The 24,479-nt window shown below is 33.4% G+C and overlaps 1 protein-coding gene across 1 annotated transcript in view; it reads left to right on the plus strand.

Annotated features, from left to right (window-relative positions):
• Positions 1-24,479, plus strand: part of CSMD1 (CUB and Sushi multiple domains 1) — a 519,811-nt gene that overhangs the window by 178,524 nt on the left and 316,808 nt on the right. Inside the window, 6 exon segments of the mRNA XM_077151716.1 lie at positions 9,155-9,346; positions 13,246-13,384; positions 18,068-18,255; positions 18,329-18,331; positions 21,106-21,226; positions 21,228-21,295. Coding sequence (XP_077007831.1) covers positions 9,155-9,346; positions 13,246-13,384; positions 18,068-18,255; positions 18,329-18,331; positions 21,106-21,226; positions 21,228-21,295 — 711 coding nt within the window.

The following is a 24,479-nucleotide window of genomic DNA, read 5'->3' on the forward strand; positions in this document are numbered from 1 at the left end:
AAAAGGGAAATCCTGATGATATTTAGTGGTGCTTCAAACCATGCTGTGGTGGTTGATTAGGAAACAAGTGAATTAACTGAAGTATGTTTTACAGGTGAGGTGGCAGGCCATGCTAATGGAGTGAATGTTTGCTGTAGAAGGGGTACAATTCAAAAAAATAAAAAAACAAACTGATTTGGCTTTTGGTTTGAGCAATTAGGTAGATGGTGAGTCCATTTATTTACAGAGATGGAAAAATAGTAAATTAGTAATTCAATGAAATTCATGTTCTTCTTCACCAACACACAATACTAATATGGCCATCCTCTCCCCTCAACCCCTCAATTGATCTTCTGAAACACCTTCCTACCCTTATTCCTACTCTTACTAGCATAAAACCTGAATGTCCCTCTTGAGTTTCTTCAACTTTCTCCTGAAGTGTCCAAGAAATAAAATTCAGGGATTACACAGTCCAAAAAGGAATCAATCTTATTTTGAATAGTCTGGCAGGAGAGGGTGTGTAGGGACTGTAAATCTGTTTCTAGAAGGTGTTCTGTTATTTCTTGTTGCAACATTATGTAACCATTAAAGACTCATGATGGATCCCTCTGTTACTATCATGCTGCAGTGATGCTCAAAACTTGGACATAAATGATTCTTATTGCATCACACTACCATTGAGTCCTAAAGGGTTCAGATACTTAGACGCACCCAAGGGTGAATCAAGCTTCCACACATATTTTCCTAGTTTAGAATCCTGTGCACTTGGGTTGTGGTCTTATCCCCCACCTTCACAAAAATGCGCTTTTGCAAATTCACCTTGGCACATATGTTGGCTATTATGAACAGCCTCTCAAAACAGGGATAGTAAAGTTACGCCCTTCACCGGACTCACTCAAGTTACATTCTATGACTCTGAGAACACCAGCTAATAATAAGAAATAGTTTCTCAATTTACCAAGGAAAAAAAAAGTGTTTCACCAGGCACCCAGTATAATTCCTATTATCTAACAAGCATCTATTACACATAATAAGCCTCATTCTAAACATAATAGCTTTCCTTAATATGGTGAATGATACAAGTTATATTTATAGGGTCAGGTTGCAATTTGAGTATTAGGTATATCTGCTTCTGTAAATACTATGTTGGTTTCATTTTTAATACTTTTCTGTATTTATGAGAAATATTTTATCCATCAAGGTATGTTATCTTGTATGAATGAATAATAGTCTCTCTCTCTCTCTCTCTATGTGTGTGTATATATATAAAAATTCAATTTTATAGAGATATATTCTATATTCACCTACCGTATAATCATACAAATTTTACAATCACTGCCTCACAGTATCATATAGCTGTGCATTCAATAAATATATTATGTTTTAAAAGCACTCAAGGAGGACTTTGTGCATCTTTTAGGATGTTGCCCAAATGCTTGATTTATATTTTGGTAAAATATGAAAGAACAGAATTTTGTATACAATACACATATGTTTCAGAGGGTCCTTAGTGTTATGAATTTTATCTAATTGAAAAGAAATCTGTGTTCATTGCAGCTTATTGTACTATAGTTTTGTAATTCTATAACTGTCTATTATAAACAAAAGGCAGAGCCACAACTCTTATGTGATGATTTGTGCGCATTTTGAGTTGTTCAAAGTTGAGTGAAATGGTTCTGGATTAAAGTGGATAAGTAGTGTAGACATTCCCTTAGATACTAATGGGCATGCAGAAAGTCTTTGTGTCTTGAATTGTTTCAGGGAATCCCTTTGGGAAATTGATAAACAATATTCATCACTTCAAGAACAGTACCTTCTTTTTCTAAGGTAATAGGGAGATAAGACTGCTGTGAATAAAATATTGTTTCCTTTTTTATGGCAAGAAGCTAGAGATTCAGAGCACCAAAGTCCCATTTAGAGAAAAAAAATTAAGAGAAAAATGAGTAAAAACTTTGTTATGGCATATAAAAGTATATGATCATAAAAGAGATATGAGTGCATGCTCATGAATAAATTTGTTATGACCCTGAAGGTGAAAAAGCAATTTCTGACCCTAACTTAAGTTCTTTGGTAGCCTTTGCGTTAGTCTTAGAAAAAGTTTTATTTCCTTGACCAGGCAGCATCTTTTCACAATTCAAAACCAGAGAAAATAATTAATTTATTTCAAAGACCTAACCTTTTATTTCCCACTGCATTTTAAACATTGTTTTTTCCCCCTTGAGCCTTCTTATTGCCTTTTTTCCCCCAATCTGTATACCTCTAGGGACTTTTATCTTTATTTTATAATTTTACAAGGAAAGAGTAAGGGTTGGGGTTTCATTGCAACTCAAGTGAACCTTAGTTATTGATTTACTGATCATCCCAAATAATCTTTGCTGATATATATACAAATATACACATACTCCATAATAACGTATATATTGCAATTCACATTTTCATGTAATTGGTAAATCATTGACTGGTTATGTAGATGCAGCATTTCTGTTTATTATGCAACATGAACTCATGAACTTCATAGATACTTAACATTTCAATAGTGTGCTCTATTATTATAGATATTATGAATGAAAATTTGGTTTGGAAGTTTAAGAAACTGTACTTTCAAAAATGAGTGAAGCTGCATACTATTAAAGGACACATAACCATCTAAGCAAGCTAGTGTTTCATTTACTGATGCTCTAAGGATCTTTGTTTGCAGAGTTTTAAGAAGTTTCCTGGGGACTATATGCTTATGATTATAGAAATTTAGGGTACCCTGGATTAAGCGCTGAAAAGGAAGGTTTTCTTTTCTTTGAGAGTTCTCTGAACTTTTAATCTTTAATATGCAATGTGAATCGCCAAGAAGGAGCTAGAATATGCATTATTTGCTAATCTTATTGGATCAGATACCTGTTAATACTTCCCAGAAAAGTGTTTTATAGGAGACGAGTTTTTGAAAGCCTATTGTTATTTGAAATTTTTATCTTGTGTGAAGTTCCTTTATTGGGTATTATGCATCTTTGTTTTTAATGCATGTTGAGTAAAAATTTGGGAAAGGAAAATAATAAAAAACATATTTTGGTCTTAAAAATTGCTACACTCAGATCCATGATTTTCTTGGCTTGCCTTTTAAACTTTTCTCTTTAAATTATTTTAATATGGTATAAATTGTGGCAGAAATTGTTACCTGGAAATGAGTATTTAATTATACATGTGACCACTTGCCTGAGGAAAAGGTAAATGTTCTTTTAAGAAGTGATAATCAGATCAATGAATAAGATTGCCAAAGTGCAATAGGATTTGTTCAGGACTTTTTCCTAAATCCCAGAGGAGTCCCAATGAGGATAAAGCACAGGCAGGTCTCAAATTCTTCTTTGAGAACATTTCTCAAATGGCAAATTCAAGATATCTTATAAAATACTAGTTAAAAAAAAGTACCACTTTGGTGTCTAGATGATGGCTAGTATGAGTTATGATTCTGGTGATTGAATTACATGATTTTAGTTTATGTGTGTGATATTTATGACAATCTAACTATAAGCTTGGTGTCTTCTAATCTATCCTGCATTCCACGGCTATACTACTCCTTTGGAATGATATGCTTGGTGCCCCAAGTTTTCCATCTTCTCCTCTTTGCTGTTGATAGGAGAAAAGTGAAAAATGTTAAAAAATCTCTTTGAAGTGATTCTGAAATGACATTCCTGCTCCTTCTTATTGAAATACTACTTTGATTCCCAAATTCCTTTATTCTTGATGTCCTCTGGGAACTGTATTTCCAAATGAAATACCTCTATTCAAAACACTAGTATTGATAATAACAAGGATAAATATGGCAAGTATGGTGTGTAAGATATTATGGTTTATGATTAAGATATAACTGAATGAGGGGGTTCAATTTCCAGTATTATAGTAAACTACACACTTTGAATATCAATCTGTTGTAACTATGCTGAAGGTGTTGGGTAAGGAACCTTTGAAAATGAGTCACTGAGCCTAAAAGAAAATGGGGAATCCTCACAGCCCCCCAATTTGATGTAAAAGTTGAAAGGCAGACTAGTAATGAAACTCAGAAGTTGACTTTGTCTTGAGGGAATCTACTGATACTTGGTGATATTCATCTCCCATTTTGAGAGTCACGTAAGTCTCAGAGAGTAGGACAAAAAGTCTAATGTCTTTCTGATGTTGAAAGTATGAGTTCCTCATACAGCTTGAATTTCAAAGAGTTGTAAACTCAGTATAAGGGGAAATGAAGCATAAACTCATTAACTACACAGAGTAAATGGGTCACCAAGAAAACTTAAATATCTCTAAAAGGAAATAAGACATTGAGGGATATAATGTGTAGATAAACTAATAACCAAAAACAGGTTAAAACTCTTCTAAAGGTGCATTCACAACATCTTTGTGGTCAAAATGCCTCAAATTGAGAATTTATTTTAAAAACACCAAAGACTTCCAGTATTCCAAGAACATAGTAAGATAAAATTTAGATCCTTTCTGAGTGATTGTACTTTCAAAGCAGTCTTCAAAGAATTGTCATAGGTAAAATTCTAAGGGAGAGGATGTTCAAATTTAAAAATCACAAACATCTTAATTTGCACAAGATATTAGAATTATCAGATTTAGACTACAATGTATTTAATGTGTTTAAAACTAAAAGAGAATAAAAATATGCATGGTAAATAACATGCTGTATGAAGTGCCAAGTATCTTTGAAAAAAGAAATTATAACTACAAGAAAAGCATAATAAAAGAAAAACTTAACGATGGATTTAATATAATTTGATACAGAGAAAGAGAGGATTAGGAAAGGAAGCTAGGACCCAAAAATTACCCGGTTGGTAGAACAAAGATTAAAAAGATTTATAAATGAAAGGAAGATTAATATATGGAGGATAAAAGACATTTATCTGATTGAAATTCCAGAATAAGAACATGGCATGATTCAAGAATTCAATAATCCCAACACATCCTAAGCAGAATTAATGAAAGGAAATTCATACATAGACACACAATTGTGAAACTTTAGAACATCAAATACAGAAAGATGAGCTTAAAGAAAGGAGTGCCAGACTGCAAGTTGGTAGGGAAACATAACCAGCCAGGAATGTAGATTTGTACATTTACAGTGTTGCTAGTTGAGTAAAAAACAACTATCAACCCAGAAATATAAATTCAGTAAAAGTATCTTTTAATATTGAAGGAGAATTAAACATATTTTTGGATAGAACAAACAACTTTAGAGAGTTTACCACCACATGCCTTGTATCAGTTAGCTCTTGCTGCATAATAAATCTCTCCAAAACATTCAACCTAATGTGTGTAAGCTGAAACAATTCTATTTTAAAGTATGGGCATTGACTGTATCTGAGACCATGGAGTAGTCTGTTTCCAGATTCAGTTTTTCAGGTCTACGGGGGCAATTCTTCTTCATGTGCATCTTTTCTAAGATCTACAGGCACGTCCTCATCATGGCCATAACAGAAAGGTGAGAGGGTAAACCGCTACCATAAGCTCAAGCCTTTGTTGGTATCACATCTGCATTTGGGCAGTGAAAGTCACATATTTAAGTCTAATAAAAGTGTTAGGCTCCACCCATAAAAATAGGGGAGAAGAAGTGAATATTTGTAAACAATTATCCAAAACTATCATGCATCCTTACTGTAGGTAATTTTCAAGAATTTTCTTTAGGAAGTCAGTAATTTAGGCCATACAAAAAATCTGAGATGAAAATAATAATAAAATAAAGTTAATATGTGGATAAATATAAACCACTATCAATTGTATAAAGCAATAATATTGTTTAGTCTATAGGGTATACAATAACAAAATAATAACAATAATGTCTAATTTATAGGGTTTATAAAAAACAATAACTAAAATACTTGACAGGTGGGAGGGAGCAATCAATAGTAAGGTGTTCTAAGGTTTTGAAGTGGGTGACATATTAAACTTGAATATATGTTAAAATTTCAAGGAAAACCACTAAAATAAAAATACAAGAAAATAAAAATTGATCAATATATAAAAAAAGGTTAGAAAAAATGGGACACATGGAAAGCACAATGTAAGATGTTAGAGATAAAACCAAATGTAGCGGTAAGCCTAATATGTATAAACTCTTGGTGCATAACAAACCTCTCCAAAATATCCAAAACAATATTGCCCTCAATTAGCTTAGAAAATATATAAAAGTACACTAAAGTGTCTAATTAAAATTAAGAAAAATTTCTTACGTTGAAATAAAAAACAATTCAGGGCAGGCCACGGTGGCTCAGTAGGCAAGAACGCTTGCCTGACATGCCAGAGGACTGGGGTTCGATTCCCAGTGCCTGCCCATGTAATAAATAAAAAAATAAAAACATGTATTTAAAAAAAAAAAATTCAGCTACACACTGTTTGAAACTGATATTCCTAAAGTATGAACACAGTTAGTTTGAAAGAGCAAATGTATACCAGAAATATGTACAAGAATTTTCATAGCAGCAATATTCTTTGTAAGAGCAAAAAAGTGAAAATGACTCAATATGCATCATCGGGAATATGGGCAAGTTGTGTTACATTTGCCCAGAGAAAACTATACAAAAATGTAAATGAATATACCAAGCCATCATGTGTAAACCTGGATGACTCTCAGAAACATAATATGTATTAGTGAGGATTCTTTAAAGAAACAGAACCCAACAGTAGACCTTTGCAAATATGAAACTTTTAAAAGTGTCTCAGGCAACCATGGGGATCCTCAAGTCTAAAATTTTTAGGGCAGGCTGCAAGTCTGGCATCTCTGATGAAGGGTCTTGCTGAATTCCACAGGAGAGGCTGGCTGGCTGAAGAAGCAGTGAAAACTCTCTCTTCTCCCTTAAAAGTCTTCAGCTGATTGAAACACATCCAACTGTTTGGATCCTCCCCTTTATGGAAGACATGCCCTTAGTTCATCATAGATGTAATGAGTCACAGAGGCAATCAACTGACTGATAATTTAATAAGTCAGGCTTCTGGTTTATCAACCAGCCACAAAATAGCCTTGCAACAGCTAGGTCAGTGCTTGCCTGACCAGACAACTGGGCACTATCACCTGGTCAAGTTAACACCTGAATCTGACCATCACATAATTCATAGCAAAAAAAAAAAAAAAATCATTAGAGAACCCATGCTGTTTCATTTATATAATGCGTGATGGCATTTATATAAATTCAAAAGGGAGTATACATATATGGCTACAATAGGAGTTCATCCATATATGGTATTATAAAACAAACAAGGGAATAATAAACACGAAATTCAGAATAGTAATTGCATCTGGGATGAAGGGAAAGGGTGAGATGGGGGAAGGGCATAGGGAGGCTTCAAATGTATTGACAATGTACTACTTCTTACACTGAGTGGTGATTACACTGATCTTCATTTTAAATTGTTTTCATTGCATTGTAGATAAATGTGTATATATTTCAATATCTAATAAAAACCAAAAAGAGAAAAAATAATGAATGGAGAAATTGCATTTCAGCTCTCAATTAGCTTGGAAAATAGCAAGACAATAAATTAGCAAGTTATTACACTTCATCTTCACAACAGACTTAATAGTTAGTGTTTTCATTGTATTGAGCTGATTAGAAAATGAGGTGAACTTAAGTCATTTGACTACTGATCACAGCTCTGATTTGAAGCAGTTTCAACCATAGGATTCATTTACCATAGATCACTTTGTCTTGGGACGTCTATTCTTTAATCTGCTCAGTTTAACACTGTCTTTTGTCCTGTATTGCTTGTTCATTGCCTCCCCTATTAGGTTACAAATCCTTCAACAGCACAGAGCTTTTTCTGTGGGTAGCCTAACAATTTTTACTTAAATTATTTCCATTCACCTATCCATATTCATAATAGTGCTCCAGAATTCTAACACACACACACACACACACACACACACACACACATGCATACATACAAATTACTCATTACTTAAAATCTGCAAATATTAAAAAGTACATAATGATCATGTGCATATGGGCAATATACTATTTATTATATCTTTTTTTCCTTACTGAATCATACATTCTATACATTAGAGCAGTTCTCAGAGATAAAGTAATCTTTATTATCATAATCCCATAAATAGCAGAAAAGAAAAGAAAGCTCATTATTATAGTTAAAACTCAAAATGAAAAAAGATAAAACTTTGATGTTTTGGGTCTTCAGGTGTATCTTTCTACTTTTTAACATACTTCATAATACATTGTGGCTTCAAAACTAGGAGAAAGTCATTATTTCCTCAGGCCATTCCACTTCAGTGGTGAGGATGGGATTTAGAACTCTGGTTCAACATCCAACTCAAGAACATTTTCACTGGTTGGGCTCAAGCAAGGATGGCAGCTGCCTATGTGATGAGATTTTAGGTGCAGCTATAATATGTCTGACAAATGATTGCAGGGACCTCCTGTGACAAGGCTCCTGCCATCCGCTCAAAGTTCTCATAAAAGCCTCTTGTGCATACCACTACTGAAGTAATTGGAGATTCCTAGCACTAGGATCACTCCTGTGGATTTAACATCAGAGGGAGGGACAACACTATCAGAGTTTTCATTAAAATTAGGATGAACATCTAATTTATTGTGCAAATTGCAACACTTTTGAGGGTGAAAAATAGTTATTGATAATTTTCCCAGAACGTTATTACCCATGGGACTTGTGATATCCTAGTTAAAATGTACCAGTTTTCCTCTAGTTTGCTCTCATTAGAACATCAACAAAGATCATGTGACTGGGTGTCACCTTTGAAGGACTAGACAATAAGGGAGGTTTTCCTGTTTGGTTTTACTTAAGCTTCCTTGAGAATCCTTTAATTAAATCATTCAACTTGTGGTACCTGTTTTCATTTAAAATTATTTAATAAGGAAATTGTGTGTATTTGTGTATGTGTGCCAAGTAACCTTATACAACTCTTCAATATATTGCATAATTGGTTGCATTTTTCACAAGTCTTTGCTAAAATCTGCTAAAAGTAAGCATTGTCAAGGTGAATGTTAACAAATGTTTATCTGGGAAAAGGAATTATTTTTGTCTGTTCATTTAAACAAATGATACATTATATCAATGAAGGATGTTTCAACCCAAGACAGTAATCAGACATATAGGAGTGGAGAGACAACGTGTCCAATCATTTGACCTGGTGTTTTTGTTTCTTTTTCTTTCATTGTAGCATCGATTGCATCAACCTGCAATGATCCAGGGATGCCTCAAAATGGTACCCGCTATGGTGATAGCAGAGAGCCTGGAGATACGATTACATTCCAGTGTGACCCTGGGTACCAGCTCCAAGGACAGGCTAAAATCACTTGCGTGCAATTGAATAACCGATTTTTTTGGCAACCAGACCCGCCTACATGCATAGGTATTATGTAACAGAAAATATAAATTTTATATTTGGAAATGAATGCATGCTATCACTAAAAATGCTTTGTAGATGTATTATTTCTTCAGAAATATTTCTCAAGAGTTTCCTACACGCACTCCCAGTCTCTGAGACTATATTTGAAATTTTATTATAATATTTTGACATTTATTTTATTAGTGAAATGTAAAAAGTAGTTTACTTAATGTTACAGTAATTGACCTTTAACATTTCCTATCCTCAACAAATCTTATAAGAATATGGGCCAATCAAATTACTACAATGTAAAATTCTGTATAGTGGAAACTCCTAAACTTATCATTTCTATTCTCATTTTTAATATAGAAATATGCCCTTAAGCAAAACCTACTCACTAACAAATACTTTCTTTTCATTTTGTTTTGTTTTGCTTTGTTTTGTTTTTTGGCATGGGCAGGCACTGTGAAGTGAACCCGCTTTATTTTAGATGTCTTTTCTATAATACCAGTAGCATCTTAAAATGAATCCTGAAAATAAGAAATTATATTGTTAATGTCAAAATGAAGATTAAAAAGAGAAACATTTCTGAAATTCATTAGAAGTTTCTAGTTTGACCTTATTAAAAGACCATTGTATTAAAAGGTTATGGTATTAAAAACAATAACAATCATTTTTTCAGACTCTGGGTTGAATAACGATCCAAGATTTCTATCACAAATATGGTTTTAAGGCAACAAATACTTCTTATAAAAAATAGCAATTACATGCAAGTTGTCTCTTCATTCGATTAAATATTTCACCATAAAATACTTATTTGGAATATTTCATCTTAATTTAAAAGAGAATCATTAATAAAATTTATTATCTAATGAACTGTTGCATTTTAATTTGTACTTACTAACAATCTGAAAAAAAGTGTAAAATTTAATTATTCTGTGAAGAGAGGAAGTGAAAAGGAAATAATATGCATGTTGTTAATGGGTCATTTTGGATAAGGTGACCTTGAGGGGATTTTGCAATTTAAAATGACTTTTATTGTGATATACACAGCAGTTTGGAAATTCTCAGTGGTCCCATAGAACTATGATACGCAGCTTTCAACTTCTTCCAAGATATTTATAGTATTCTGAAGATAGATGAGATTTGATAGCTCTGCTTATTAGCATTCTCAGCCTTGTCAGAGAGCTATCCATGTTTATTTAATGTTTTGTGCTGCATTTACATTTTATAACTTTTATGAGCGTAGTCGTGCATTTTATTTCAAGCTGAGTCATCAAGAGACTTGCAAGATTTTCGCACCCTTCTTTTTTGAAATGGAGTAATTACCTATAAATGCAACAATCATTTTAAACTATTGGCCTATTTTAAAGTAGGAAAGGCCCCCGTCCCTATGCCACCCCCACCTTCATACCCCTGCCATTTACCTTTTATTCAAGGTCATGGAGAAATATATTAAAAACTCATATAACTTCAAGTTAATCTCTTAGACATTGTTTCTCACTTTGCATTAATTTAAACAATTGTAAAATCTGACCATTTTCCCAACCAATCTATAGTCTTTTGTTAGTTAATTTATTAGTTATCTAATTTTGACCAGCAACTAAATAATCAGATCTGTAGAAAAGAAAATAAATAGCACTTCAGCTGTCTTGAGCATCAGCTGCAAGGACAAACTAAAATCCCTGTGTGCGATTGAATAACCACTTCTTTAGCAACCAGACCCACCTATATCCATAGGTTTTATATTACAGAAAAAATGGACAATTTATATTGGGGACTAAATGAACATCATCTCTTCATTAAAATTGCAAATGTATTATTTTTCTTCAGATTTGAGGTTCATGCTCTCTGTAAGAAACTTCCCCGCATCCAAATATTTTGCAAGCTCTCTAATTAAAAATCTAGTGATGCTAACGGGAGACCCGGGTTCAATTCCCAGACGATGCACCTCAAAAAAAAAAAAAATCCTAATGATGCTAAAATGAAGAATACCAGACCAAAAGAGCGAACACACAAGGCAAGACAGTGCTACATAATTCCACTTTAATGCTTTTAAATAGTCTCATTTGAAAGGGCCTGTTGGGATCTGTTTGAATAAGGCAAGATTTCCCCTTTGTTTCTTTCAAATCAATATTTAAATATTGTCTCTGATCTCTTCCTGCTGGCAACACCCTGTAGCCAGTGCCCTGAATCTGTCATTTTTCATCTTTCAAAAGCTGCATGGAGTAGAATCTTCTCAGATCTTTAAGTGCCTTCTTCCTCTGTATTAGCACTACCTCCCCAACGTGTCTGTGCTCCTTATGCCTAACACAGCCAGCATCTACCATTAATTCTAGGAGAAGTACTGTCCTCTGAAAGTCTATAAAACAATTGTTTCCACATAGTTGAATAAAATGGCATTGGATAATAATGGGAATATGGTCTTAATAATTTTATGAAAATTGCATCATATTACTTTTACTGAGAGAATTATATGTATTTATTATATTTTTCCTGTAATGTTATTCTTAGTTTCTTTTGATCAAATTTTAAAATTATAATACAAACATAATATGCTGGATATTAGCTAAAATGTTCATATGAAAAATACCATTTTCAGGAAAATTAAATATATACTTAAAGACACATCCATCACAGAAAATTGTAAAGCATGTATTTTGACCATATTTACATATGCCTTCATTTCATTTACCAAAAAGTCATCTTTTATGGAAAAGAATCACTGATTAGGGCGTTTTCCTCTCTACTTATTCATTTTTTTAATAGCGTATATGATGAGTAATGTGGAAGAAAGATCATAGTAAAGGAAGAATAATATGCTTTAATGGGGGGGGATGAATATTACTTTTTGAAAATGACTTGGTGACTAATCATAGCATTTGAAATGAAGAGTCTTTAATAATAACATATTTAAACATATAACTAATGTGTGTGTACCTAACAATTTTCCAGTGCTTTAAACTTTCCATGAGATATAAATTGTAAGAAAACTCTTAATTGACAAATGAAACAGTCCAAAACATTTTGAGGTTCAAGAACAGAAACTGATTTACTTTTAACAGCATTGAGCTCACAGTTATCATCTTACTGATATTAGTGTAAATACATTCCATTCAAATTTGATGAATGAAAAAAATCTAAATTGTAATTGCCATGTAAAATTCTTGATTCTAATAATAATATATTAAGCACTGTGATCAAAATATATTTTTAGAGCTTAATATTTCAGCTTGGTCCTTTACTGAATATAACTTAAATGTCTCTTAAAGACACTGTGACTGTTCTCAAATATGAAGAAAATAATGCAAGCCCTACATACGATTGCGGATTGTGAAAAGATACATGATATAACATGTGTTCATTCATTCAGCAGACATTTCCTGAAGACTTATTATGCAAGGGGCTGTGGTAGGCTTTGGAGGTAAAAGAATGAATGAAAGTTAGATGATCATTACACTATGTGAAGTAGACTTTCCAGGAAAACTAGGCAATGATTTCATAAACCCAGAAAAACGACAAAAGAATTAACATGACCATAAAATGATGTTCATAGTGATGCTTTTTGTTCCCCTGTGATTTTGTGTGTATGCATGTATATGTGTGTTTTGCAGACTACAGGGGATTAAAAAGGAGTCTGATTATTTTAATTGGGTAAAGTTTAAAATTATAGGAAACAACTTATGTTTGTTAGAAATTTGAAAATCCTCCCTAAATAGGGGGTGATAAATTATATAAAATGCATTAGTAACTGCATGAAAAATGTTCAGACTTCCTGGGACTTAAAATTTCATCTAGATATTTACTGTTGAGTGGAAAATTACAAATGAATGAGCCTTTTTTTTTCCAGAAGAATTCTGTGATGTTTCATTTCACACTGACCAGCATTTTTCACCCTCCTAACATTTCCTCTTCCCTGACAGCTGCATGTGGAGGGAATCTGACCGGTCCAGAAGGTGTTATCTTATCGCCTAACTACCCACAACCATATCCTCCTGGAAAAGAATGTGACTGGAGAATAAAAGTAAATCCAGACTTCGTCATTGCCCTGATATTCAAAAGGTACCATATCTTGTAGAATACCTTTTTACTAGGATTTTAAAAATCATTTCATTTCTCACTTCATATAGTCTTCAATTTTATTTCTAAGTCCTAGATTTTGTGATTAGCAGATACATCAGGCTGCAAAATGACATAAATGGAGATACGTTATTATGTCTTGGGACATTCTACTTGTGCTGGGTACACATGATGTGCAAAGAATTACTTTTAAATAGTATTTATCTTGCACATGGTGTGTTCCATATGAGAAGGCTTGATTTACATAATATTGAAGAAAAGTAATAAAATAAGTGGTATAGATACACTTAGTATAATTTTGCATTAATGTCTCATATTACTGTACATATGTGATAACTAATTCATCTCCATAGCATATACTGGGGGATATTCCCAATATTAGTGCTGTTTTATTATTGGGGTAGAAATGACTTGATAGAACTTTGAAAATGAAAACTCCCCCAAATTCCATTGATTTTAAAGTTTGAATTACTAGATATCAGTCTTTAAAAATATGCTAACAACCTCCTGCTATTGTAGATGAAAAATGTTCAATATTTTGGTTATTTTATTTTTTAAAATTCTATAAATGTATCATACTTACCATCTATATTAACTATCATATTACAATATATAATTACATTTTGTCAAATCCTGAGATCATTCCCAAATTTCTATTTTGAGTTTGGAGTGAAATGGATGTGCTGTATTAAAAGATGAGTCCTAGAGACTGTTCTACTAATATCTTACCTATAAGGGCAAAGTGTTCTCTTTGTTTACCAGCCATTTGAACGAGTTTCCTTTTATTAAGAAGTTTGTATCCACGTCCAAGTCCTAGATACGGCTGTTCACTTTCTCTTTCTTCTCCTGATGTGCTTTTAAACCTCTAAGACCTTCAATTTCTGTGATTGTGTTTTCATCTTTCCTGGAACTTTTTTTAAAAATTTAACTTTTTTTTTTTATTATGAAGTATATATATACAAAAAAGCAATAAATTTCCAAGTACATTTTCACAAGTAGTTATATAGAACAGATTTTAAAGATTGGTGTGGGTTACACATCCACAATTTTTCATTCTTTTTTCTAGCTGCTCCAAGATACTGGGGAACAAAAGAGATACCAATACAATAACTCAGCAGTCATAATCATTCATTAGATTCTATTTTCTTTGTTATATTCCTCCTTCTGTTTTCTTTTTCTTTTTTGTGATAAGTAACATATATACAAAAAAGCAATAAATTTCAAAGCGCAGTATAATAATTAGTTATAGAACAGATTTCAGAGTTTGGATTGGGTTATAATTCCGTGATTTTAGGTTTTTATTTCTAGTTGCTCTAAGGTACTGGAGACTAAAAGAAATATCAGTAAAATGATTCAGCAATCATACTCATCTGTTAAGCCTATCCTTATCTATATAACTCCATCATCACGTTTGATCTTTCTTCCACTCTTTAGGGGTATTTGGGCTATGCCCATTCTAACTTTTTCATGTTGGAAGGTCCCGTCAATAATACAGGGTAAGGGGATGGAACTAGCTGATGTTCTGGAGAGGCTGGTCCCTCTGCATTTCAGGACTTATCTGGTCCAGGGAACCATCTATAGATTGTCGGTTTCTGGAAAGTTATCCTAGTACATGGAACCTTTGTAGAATCGTGTATATTGCCCTTGGTGTACTTTAGGATTGGCAGGAATGTTTTGGTTGGGGTCTGGCAAGTTATAATAGGCAGCAACACCTAACTCAAGTTTAGGTAAGAGTGGCCTCCAGAGTAGCCTCTCAACTCTATTTGAACTCTCTCAGCCACTGATATCTTATTTGTTATACTTCCTTTCCATCTTTTGGTATGACTTTCAATTTTAAGTAATTTGATAAGCCATCAATTCCTGATGTACTAATGCTAAATGCTGAATATTTTTTAACTTACCCAGCTACTACACAAAACCAGTGAACATTTGATGGCTATATGCTTGGATAATTTTTTTGTTTTTTTTTTTATTCCTTTGTTTTGGTTGGTGCTAAATTCTAGTAGTGCTTTAATTAAACCCAGGAGACAATTGTTGAAAAGCATTAAAAATAGATTAAAAAAATAAAGGTTAGTGAACACATATCCCTACAGGTAAGAGCTTCCTACCCACCATTGTCAAAGCAACTAATTATGAAGGTTCCTAAAGTACAACTCATTTGAAATATATAAGGCAATTTTATAAAAAATGTTTATTCATTGCATTTTACACAGCTTTGGGGATGAAGATTGATCTACAAAGCCTCAATTGTCCTTCATAGACTGTATAAAGCATTAGCCGAGACAATGTGCCAGAAAAATCACCTATCTGTTACTTCCATTGTGATCTGGGTAATCTGAGTGGGCTCAGGTGAAAGCTATCCTAGGACCTTAATAAATATGGCCTACTTAATAGGGAGGAGTGTAGCCAGAAGTCCTCTGTGATTGGAAAACTGTCTAAATGCAGTGGCCAGCATTAATAAGTCAAACTGGACTGCCCAAGCTACACTGTTTAAAGTACTTGACAAATTCACATGTGCCTTTTGGGGCAGGATATGGGGTCTGGTATTACTAACAATAAGGACAAATAGTTATATGATGCCTTAATTTGTCAGGGTTTCTATGAAAAAGAATGCCATATCTTTGGCTCACAGTTTTGGAGGCTACCACTCCAAACTCACGGTATCATCAGGCCATGCTTTCTAGAGTTTCTAGCATTTTGGTGCTGGCTCGCTGCAATCCTTGGGGGTCTTTGGCTTTTAGATACCTCTCAGCCTTTGTCACATGGAAATCTCTCTCTTCTTCTCTGACTTCTACTTCCATGTCCAATTTCCTTTGCTTATAAGGACTTCATCCATATTGGATTAGGGCTGTCCTCATTTAATTGGTTACATCCTAACTAATAACATCTTCAGAGAACCTATTTATAAATAGGTTCACACCCACAAGACTTGGGGTTAAGACTTGAACATATCCTTATGGGGGTGAGGTCTTGATTAAATCTTCAACATATGACCTAGGACACATTCTGTTCTTTGGTATCTTTGGAAAGGATGTTTCACCACATGCCCCTCTAGACTGTGGGATGATGCTGATGTTCTAATTACATTTGGTTTAAATTTGGTCAGACTTTGGTTTATTATTGTGGCTTTTTTGATATGTGCGCCTGGTTTAGATAGAAATAAGACAAGATTTGACAAATGGAATTATACGCACTGTAAATTTTACTCCAGATTTCTATACATGGATTATGTTGCATGAAAAAAAGAAAATATATATATATGCTTTTCTATGCCAAATTATATTTCCAGTGTTCAATAAATAATCAAGAATAATTAGCTAAGCTAAGTCTTAGCGATACAGCATGATCACCTCAAATAGCATCTTTATAAGGTGTTCTAAATAAAATTATTTCATTCAAATTCTACTTGGTTGATACAATTCCTTTTGGCCCTTTATACTGGGTAGCTCTGTTCTGTTACTTTTTTCACTTCTAACTTGAGTGAACTTCTCAAGTAAATAGGTTAAGCAACCTTACACAACTTTTTTTAATGATCGGTATGCTATCATCAGTGGGAGTGAAATGCAACAGCATAATTAAGAGTTGGGTTGATATTTATGTTGACTCCAAGGAAGTTCTTTTTTGATTCCTTGAATCTCCACGTCAATCTAAACTACTTGAACAATAGCACATTCGACAGTTATAAAATCCCCTGACTCTGTCCATCTCCTTTACTTAGATATGCTACCAGCTGAAGGGGAAGAGAGAGGAAGCTACAGGAATGGACAGGAATGGAGAGACACAAAATAGCCTGACTGAGTGATCAGAGAAAAAGTGTAGGGCCTGCCATAATGCATTATTTTAATACCTCTTTCCAACTTCTTAGTTGTAGTCTGAACACCTCAAGGTCTTAGATATCTAAATCAAGGTCTGTCTTCATTTGAGAGGATGTACATTTTTTAACTTACAGAATCTATTAGATTTATGTCACAAATGGTATGGACATTTAAAGGGGTATAATTCTTGAGAGATTTGGGATTTTATTGTTAGACACTTTGGCAATTGACAGTATATTAAAATTGATGAGAGGGAGAGTGACAAAGTGAGAAAGGGAAGGAGAGAGAGAGAAGTAAATTAAAATAAACATTAGTGAAGTAGTCTACCTCTGCCTCCTTGACAGTAGGAGCCTGTTATTACTGGCAGATTTGTCTACACAAGTAGAGACAGTTATATTTTTTAAAGTTAAAAACAAATGAACAAATAAAAGGGAGATTAAAAATTAAAAATAATAATACTGAATATACCTATTTTGTAACCTAAAAATATTCATATAAAAACAAATATTAGTGGGAGTTATCCTTTTTGAATCTAATTCCTTCAAACTGCATTTCATTGGCAATTATATGGGTACTGAGAAGAGATGCTACATTTATGTTGCTATGATTCATTTCCCTATGGCTATCTTCAACTTTTGTTATATCAAATGCATTATGTAAATGCTATTGATGTTTATTGCATTTGTCGATTTTTTTACCCTTTTTGAATTGTTGTTATATTTAACTTTTTGACTTTCCTAATTCTATAGTTATTACACAAAGGCAAATATAATCACTTTGTGCTCTCAAAGACTGTTTTCTGGAAGATAAAAGAGATATATACTAAATACATTATATTTTCTCTGTTTAGTTTCAATATGGAGCCCAGTTATGATTTTTTACACATCTATGAAGGGGAGGATTCAAATAGTCCTCTAATTGGGAGTTTTCAGGGCTCACAAGCCCCAGAAAGGATAGAGAGCAGTGGAAATAGTCTTTTTCTGGCATTTCGAAGTGATGCATCTGTGGGTTTCTCAGGATTCGACATTGAATTTAAAGGTATTGTGATCAGCTTAATCTGTGTGCAAATTAATTTGTATCAAGAATGTTTTCATTGTAAAAGTTTCTTTAGAAAGTCTTTTGTATCTGTTCATTTTGTAAAATGCTGAATAATTCTCATATGTCTAGGGAAAGGAATCCTCTCTCCAGTGGAGAAGAAATGTTAAAGCTGAAAGAAGAAAAGTAGGGGTCATTTTCCCAAATGTATGGTCTTTAAAAATAAATTATGGTTTGGGGGATGAAAAATTTAATAACTTGAAAAAATTGTTTAAAAATGTGTTTTTACTTTCTTCTAATTTTTCTCTTTTAGATGATTAAATTTAAATAAATTAAATTTGTTCATTTTATCTCAGTTTTTCAAAATAGGTAAAATATCTGTTACCTCTTTCTCTATTTCTTTCAACCCATGTCTGTTGATTTTATGGGTGTTAAATCATTGCTCTCTTCTTTAGTCACCAGATAGGTAGATTTCCATTTTTGTTTGTGATACACCATCCCCTATTATAACCAAACAGGAAAAGAAAACCCCCAAATAATAAAACATCCTAAACTAAATATTTTCCTATTGGGTCTATTAAAATGGAATTTATTCCTTAAAACTTCCTCATGTGAGCAAATTACAAATTTATATTATAAGAATTTGAGAAAATGATTTAACAAAAATGAATTTACAGTAGTAAACTTTATAATTTATTTGTTATATATCATTTAAAAATGTGAGTTCAATTAGTAGAAAGAATTGTAAGAGAAAATATGAGGTACATTTTATCTTTGTTAACTTTACAATGTATTTCCCTATATGGGTCTAAGAAAATTAATCAGTTTCCCCCAAAACTTCAAAATCCACAAACTTACAGCTCTTTATTAAAATGTACTATAAAAATTATATTTCAGCATATCAGAAGAGTTTACTGTCCTTTTTGGATAGGATCTGTCATGTTGATGAGCAATTAAAAACATTACGTTGAAGCACTTGCCATATTATCAGATAGTTTCTGTATTAAGAGCTTATCTGAAGTGCGCTCGACCATGAGAGTTTTCTGTTCCGTAATGAGCCCATGGAGGGCACATCTTCTGCTAAATATAAGAATGCATGCTAAGTATTTCTTATCCTTACCTCCAGTATACTTCTAGATATAAAAAGGTACTTAAAATTGCTTTTGGGTAAATGAATCAAAGGATGTGTGAATAATTGAAGCATAAATTCTGTCCTAGATATGTGTAGGAAGTGCTCCCAATTTTGATTTTGGGTTCTTTTGTAACCAGCGTGAGTATCTATATGGGGGCTCTAGCTCTTAATGTTTTAAGATTCTTCAGTGGAGTCTATATAAAAATAAATATCAGAGGAAAGCAAAGAAAGACAATAATAATGATGATATTGCATCAAGCAAAGAGCAGGCTCGTGTTATGGTCAGTGAAGCAGGTAGCAGAACCAATTCTCAGGGGTGATAGAAATAGAAGGAACAACAGGGCAGACTTGCTGTGTAATATTGAAAGATTTCTGGCAGATTCAATCTACTCAGCCTCCTCTGAAGAAAAACTTGGATGCATTCTTAACCAGAACAGATCTGAACAACAGAAAAACACACCATATTGTAAAGTCAACTAATTAGAAAATATGACCAATTTTAAGCAAATAAAGCACCAGTGGTTTATCACCAAATGTCTTGAATTGAAAACTCAGAAAATGGAGCCAAAAGATTGGATGCAGTTCATTTGAATAAAAAAACTGTCATCAGAAATCTATATTCGTGAAATGAAATAGAGAATGGTATCATTGGCATTCATCAAAACAATAAACTAAAATAAATAATTAAGTATAGCAAAAATGATCAAAAGCCCTGCAAAAGCAACAGACATATATGGATAGACATATACTGAAAATTGTTCATTTTACAGGAGAAAAAAAATATGACCTAGATAAGCACCTTGTATTTAATAAATGCTCAGTATATTAGAATGATTAATAAACACAGCAAAAGGGAACAACTTTTATAGTACACGCGGTTTTATTTATTAGTTCCTTTAGCTTAAATGTTCTAGTTGTAAATAGGCTTAAGGCACTACAAAAAATTATCAAAATGTCATCTACCTTTGGAAATGTCCAAATAAGTTTTTAATAATTAGTGAACATCAATCCAGACATGCCGCAAGATGCTTGCTGAGAGACTTTAATAATAGCAGAAATAGAGACCCTTCAGAAAAGTTTCCACTAGAGTGCTTGACCTTATCAATTAGTAAATATATTTCTTCTACTAAGTTAAACATTCATCCCTGCTAGGACCTACCACTCAAAGAGAGTGGTAAAATCATCCGAGCATCTTTCTATGTTTATGCTATGAGTCTACCTTCCGTTATCCTTATAAGAAAGAGCTCTTAATTTTCGTGAATTAAACCAGTCCCCTTTTCAGAAGGCTAATTCTCCAATCTCCTCTTGAAGTCATGACACAATTATATGTTTCTATGATTTCATGTACGAAAGATGAAAGAATAAGTTTAAATTTTGTGGTTCAGTATTAAAATCCATTACCAAAAAAAGAAGTATGAGTATATAAAAATATAATGCTCTATTTTTTTTATCCAGATGAAGGTAAGCCAATACCAATTCTGTAATAAATATATTAAAAAGGAAGAATATAATTTTTAGGAGAAATAACATTTGAATAAAGGAGTTTTTCCTATTATTCCTATATTTGACTAATAGGTTAATTGTGTCATTTATCAGTTGATAAATATCTCTGGGCATTTTTTTTTGTATGCCAGAAACTGTTTTAGGAACTTGAATAAATAAGGAAACAAGCAATCAAACAAACAAAAAATTAAGATTTTTGCTCTCATTTCTTCTATAAGAAACCAAGGAAGCCTGTTTTGATCCTGGAAATATAATGAATGGGACAAGAATTGGAACAGACTTCAAACTTGGCTCAACGATTACTTACCAGTGTGATTCTGGATATAAGATTCTTGACCCCATCCATCACATGTGTGATCGGTGCAGATGGGAAACCAGCCTGGAACAGGATCTTACCCTCCTGTAATGGTATGTGCTGACTCATTTTTTCCACCTCTCCCACATACACACGAATTAATAACTCTCTTTTTGAATGCAAGATCTCATTTTAAAAAGGCTTCACATGTTATACCATACTCCCCTTCAGTTGTTAGCCTCTCTATAAAACTAGTGCATAATAAATATTTGACATTCTTGAATCATTTAAGTTAGCAAATTATTAGTCATTCCCACGGTTTCTAGAAGAGGACAATAATTTTCTTTCACTTACGTAGTTTGGTATTTTAACTCTTTTTGTGTGTGTATTCCAGACTTATCTTCTACATAAAAGCACTAACTAATATTCTTTAAGCTATATACAAGGATGTGATATTTCCCCACCAAACATCAATAGTTTGCAATTTTTTACATAGAGATTAAATGAATAAATTTAAAATCCTCTTTTAAAATGTATGATTAACTTCAAGAATAGATGAAAGTAATCTCTAGTGATTGTAGTTAGAATAGTAGCTTTTTGCAGATGGTTCACTGACAGGGAGGGAATAGGAGAGGCTTTGGTTGATGGCCATGCTCTGTGGTTTTGAGGGCTCCATGGGCAAAATTCATCAAGCTGTGAATGTGACTTGTGCTCCTAATTGTGAATAGCATGGTATACTTAAAAAAACAAAGGTAAAGAAAAAGGAGAAGGCAAGACCCCATGATTTGTCAAATAAAAATTGATTTCCAAGTTATTTCAGGACCAACCCAAAGACTAGTTCAATTAGATAAAAAAAATATTAAATTAATGCTTCCACCCCCCCTCACCACAGGAGAGACTAACGATGGCACTTAAAAAAAATAGCACATGAAAAAAAAAACAGAGGGCGACCACGATGGCTCAGCAGGCAGAGTTCTTGCCTGCCATGCCAGAAAGGTTCAATTCCTGGCCTGCCCATGCAAAACAAAACAAAACAAAACAGAAAATAAACACATAATCCAAACCTAATGCCCTATATGTTCTGTTACTTCTATGTTCCTGCATTTATCATTTGTGAGCCTGCGAACATTTAAGTTAAGGAACCAGGTCTTACTAGCATGATTACTGGCCTAAAGTAGGAACTTAATAATTTCTAGGTAAATAAACAATGAATGACTAAAACAATTATGATGAATATCTACATCCTGTTGTACCTTCCTGTTCTTACATATTTTTATTCTTTAATAATGGATGTAGGAATAATTATTGAGGTCTTCGATTTTCAAATATACAAGATCAAGAATACAGAAAGAATGAAGTCAAAGGATTACAGTCCATAAAACCACTCTCACATCTGACACCAATCTGGTTTGGGGATCTCCCAAAACCAACATCAGTTTTGATAATTTGCTAGGACTCACAGAACACACGATGCAGCTGTACTCTCAGTGATGATTTACTGGAAAGAATGAATATAGATTAAAAGCAGCCAAGGGAAGAGATTAATTGCAGAGTCCAGGAAAGTCCCAAACACAGAATTTCAGCTCTCCTTCTCAATAGTCTTGGACAGTATTGTTTTTCCAGCATCTTTGCATGAAAATACACACAGAATGTTGCAACCAGGGATGCTCATCCAGGTCTTGGTGCCCGAGTTTTTACTGGGCTTTCTGATGTAGGTTAATAACGGCCCATGTGACAGATTTCAGTCTTCGGCCCTCCAGGAAACTGAGCTAAAACCACCTGACCCAAAGCCCCACTGTTTTGATTTGCTAATGCTGCTAGAATGCAATGTACAAGAAATGGGTTGGCTTTTACATAGAGGATTTATTAAGGTATGAGCTCACAGTTCTAAGGCCCTGAAAGTGTCCAAATTAAGGCATCCAGAGAACAATAACTTGACTCTGAAGAAAGAAGTAGGTGTCCAGGATTTCTCTGTAACAGGGGAAGGCACATGGTGACATACGCTGTCACTCTCTCCTGACTTCTGATATCAAATGGCTCTCTCGGCTCCTGTTTCCAGAGGCTTTCTCTCTAAACATTTGTGGGTCCTCTCTTAGCTTTTCTGAGACAAACTCTGAGCTTGATTTCCTTAGCTTAGCATCTCCAAATGTCTGTGTCTTGGTTTCATCTCTCTGCTCTTGGTGTTGGCTCTGAGCTCTCTCTCTCTCTCTTTCTCTCTCTGTGAGCTCTTTTAAGGACTCCAGTAAACTAATTAAGACCCACCTTGATTGGGTGGAGTCACATGTTCTTAGAAATAATCTTATCAAAAGATTCCACTCATGATTAGGTGGGTCACATCTCCATGGAAACCATCTAATCAAAAGGTCTCACCCACAACCCATGTTAAGTCTACACCTCCAAGATTGGATTAAAAGAGCATGGCTTTTCTGGGGTACATAATAGTTTTAAAACAATATACCCACCCTAAATCATGCTATTACTACCCAGTTCCCCCAGAACCTCAGACAGAAAAGACAGAAATGCATACATTCCAAGGGTTTAGAGATAACCTCCAAGAAGCAAAGGGCAAAGGCCAGATCTCACTTTCTGCAGTGTTAAATTTTCACTACACAAAGGAGGAAGTAAATGTTTTGTGGCTTCCACATGTATAGTGTACACTGTCCAAATGATATTTTTGCATTATGTTAATGCCTCAATTTACCAATATGTTGTGATTCAGTTTCATCACAATCCTCTTCTGTGGGGTATTAATTTACCTTCCAAATATATTGATTTTATTAATTTCATAAACATATTCAAAGTATAGGTTAGGTCCTGTGAGTTTTCTTGCTGCAAATATACGTATACGTCTCTTTCAGATCTCATGGCATATTGCAAAGCGTAGACATAGGGAGGTAACTGTTTGCAGCATTTAAGTCCATGCGAAAGATCACAAAGAGATAAACTAGTTCCAGCTGCATTATTAAACAGATATGCAAGCTAAAAAAAATGGTTCAAAACCTGTTAAATTCCATTTCTTTTATATAAGAGTAACGATAATATCTATGTAATATCCTCTGATTACTGCAAAGATGACAGGAAAATTTAAATATAAATAATAGACTTTAAAAACATTATTTTTTAAAAAGTTAACATGTGCAGAATCTTATATTAATTATATTGAAATATATAAATGCCTTTTATGTAGATTTCAGTAGACCAATAGAGTTGGAAGAGTATAAGAAATCTCATTCATTTCAAACTGTAGAACAATATGTTCAAAACTCCATTTTCAATATTTATTATTGTTATAGTTTA

This window comes from Tamandua tetradactyla, chromosome 3 (genome assembly GCF_023851605.1).
Source record: "Tamandua tetradactyla isolate mTamTet1 chromosome 3, mTamTet1.pri, whole genome shotgun sequence".
In the NCBI taxonomy this organism is placed as follows: domain Eukaryota; kingdom Metazoa; phylum Chordata; class Mammalia; order Pilosa; family Myrmecophagidae; genus Tamandua; species Tamandua tetradactyla.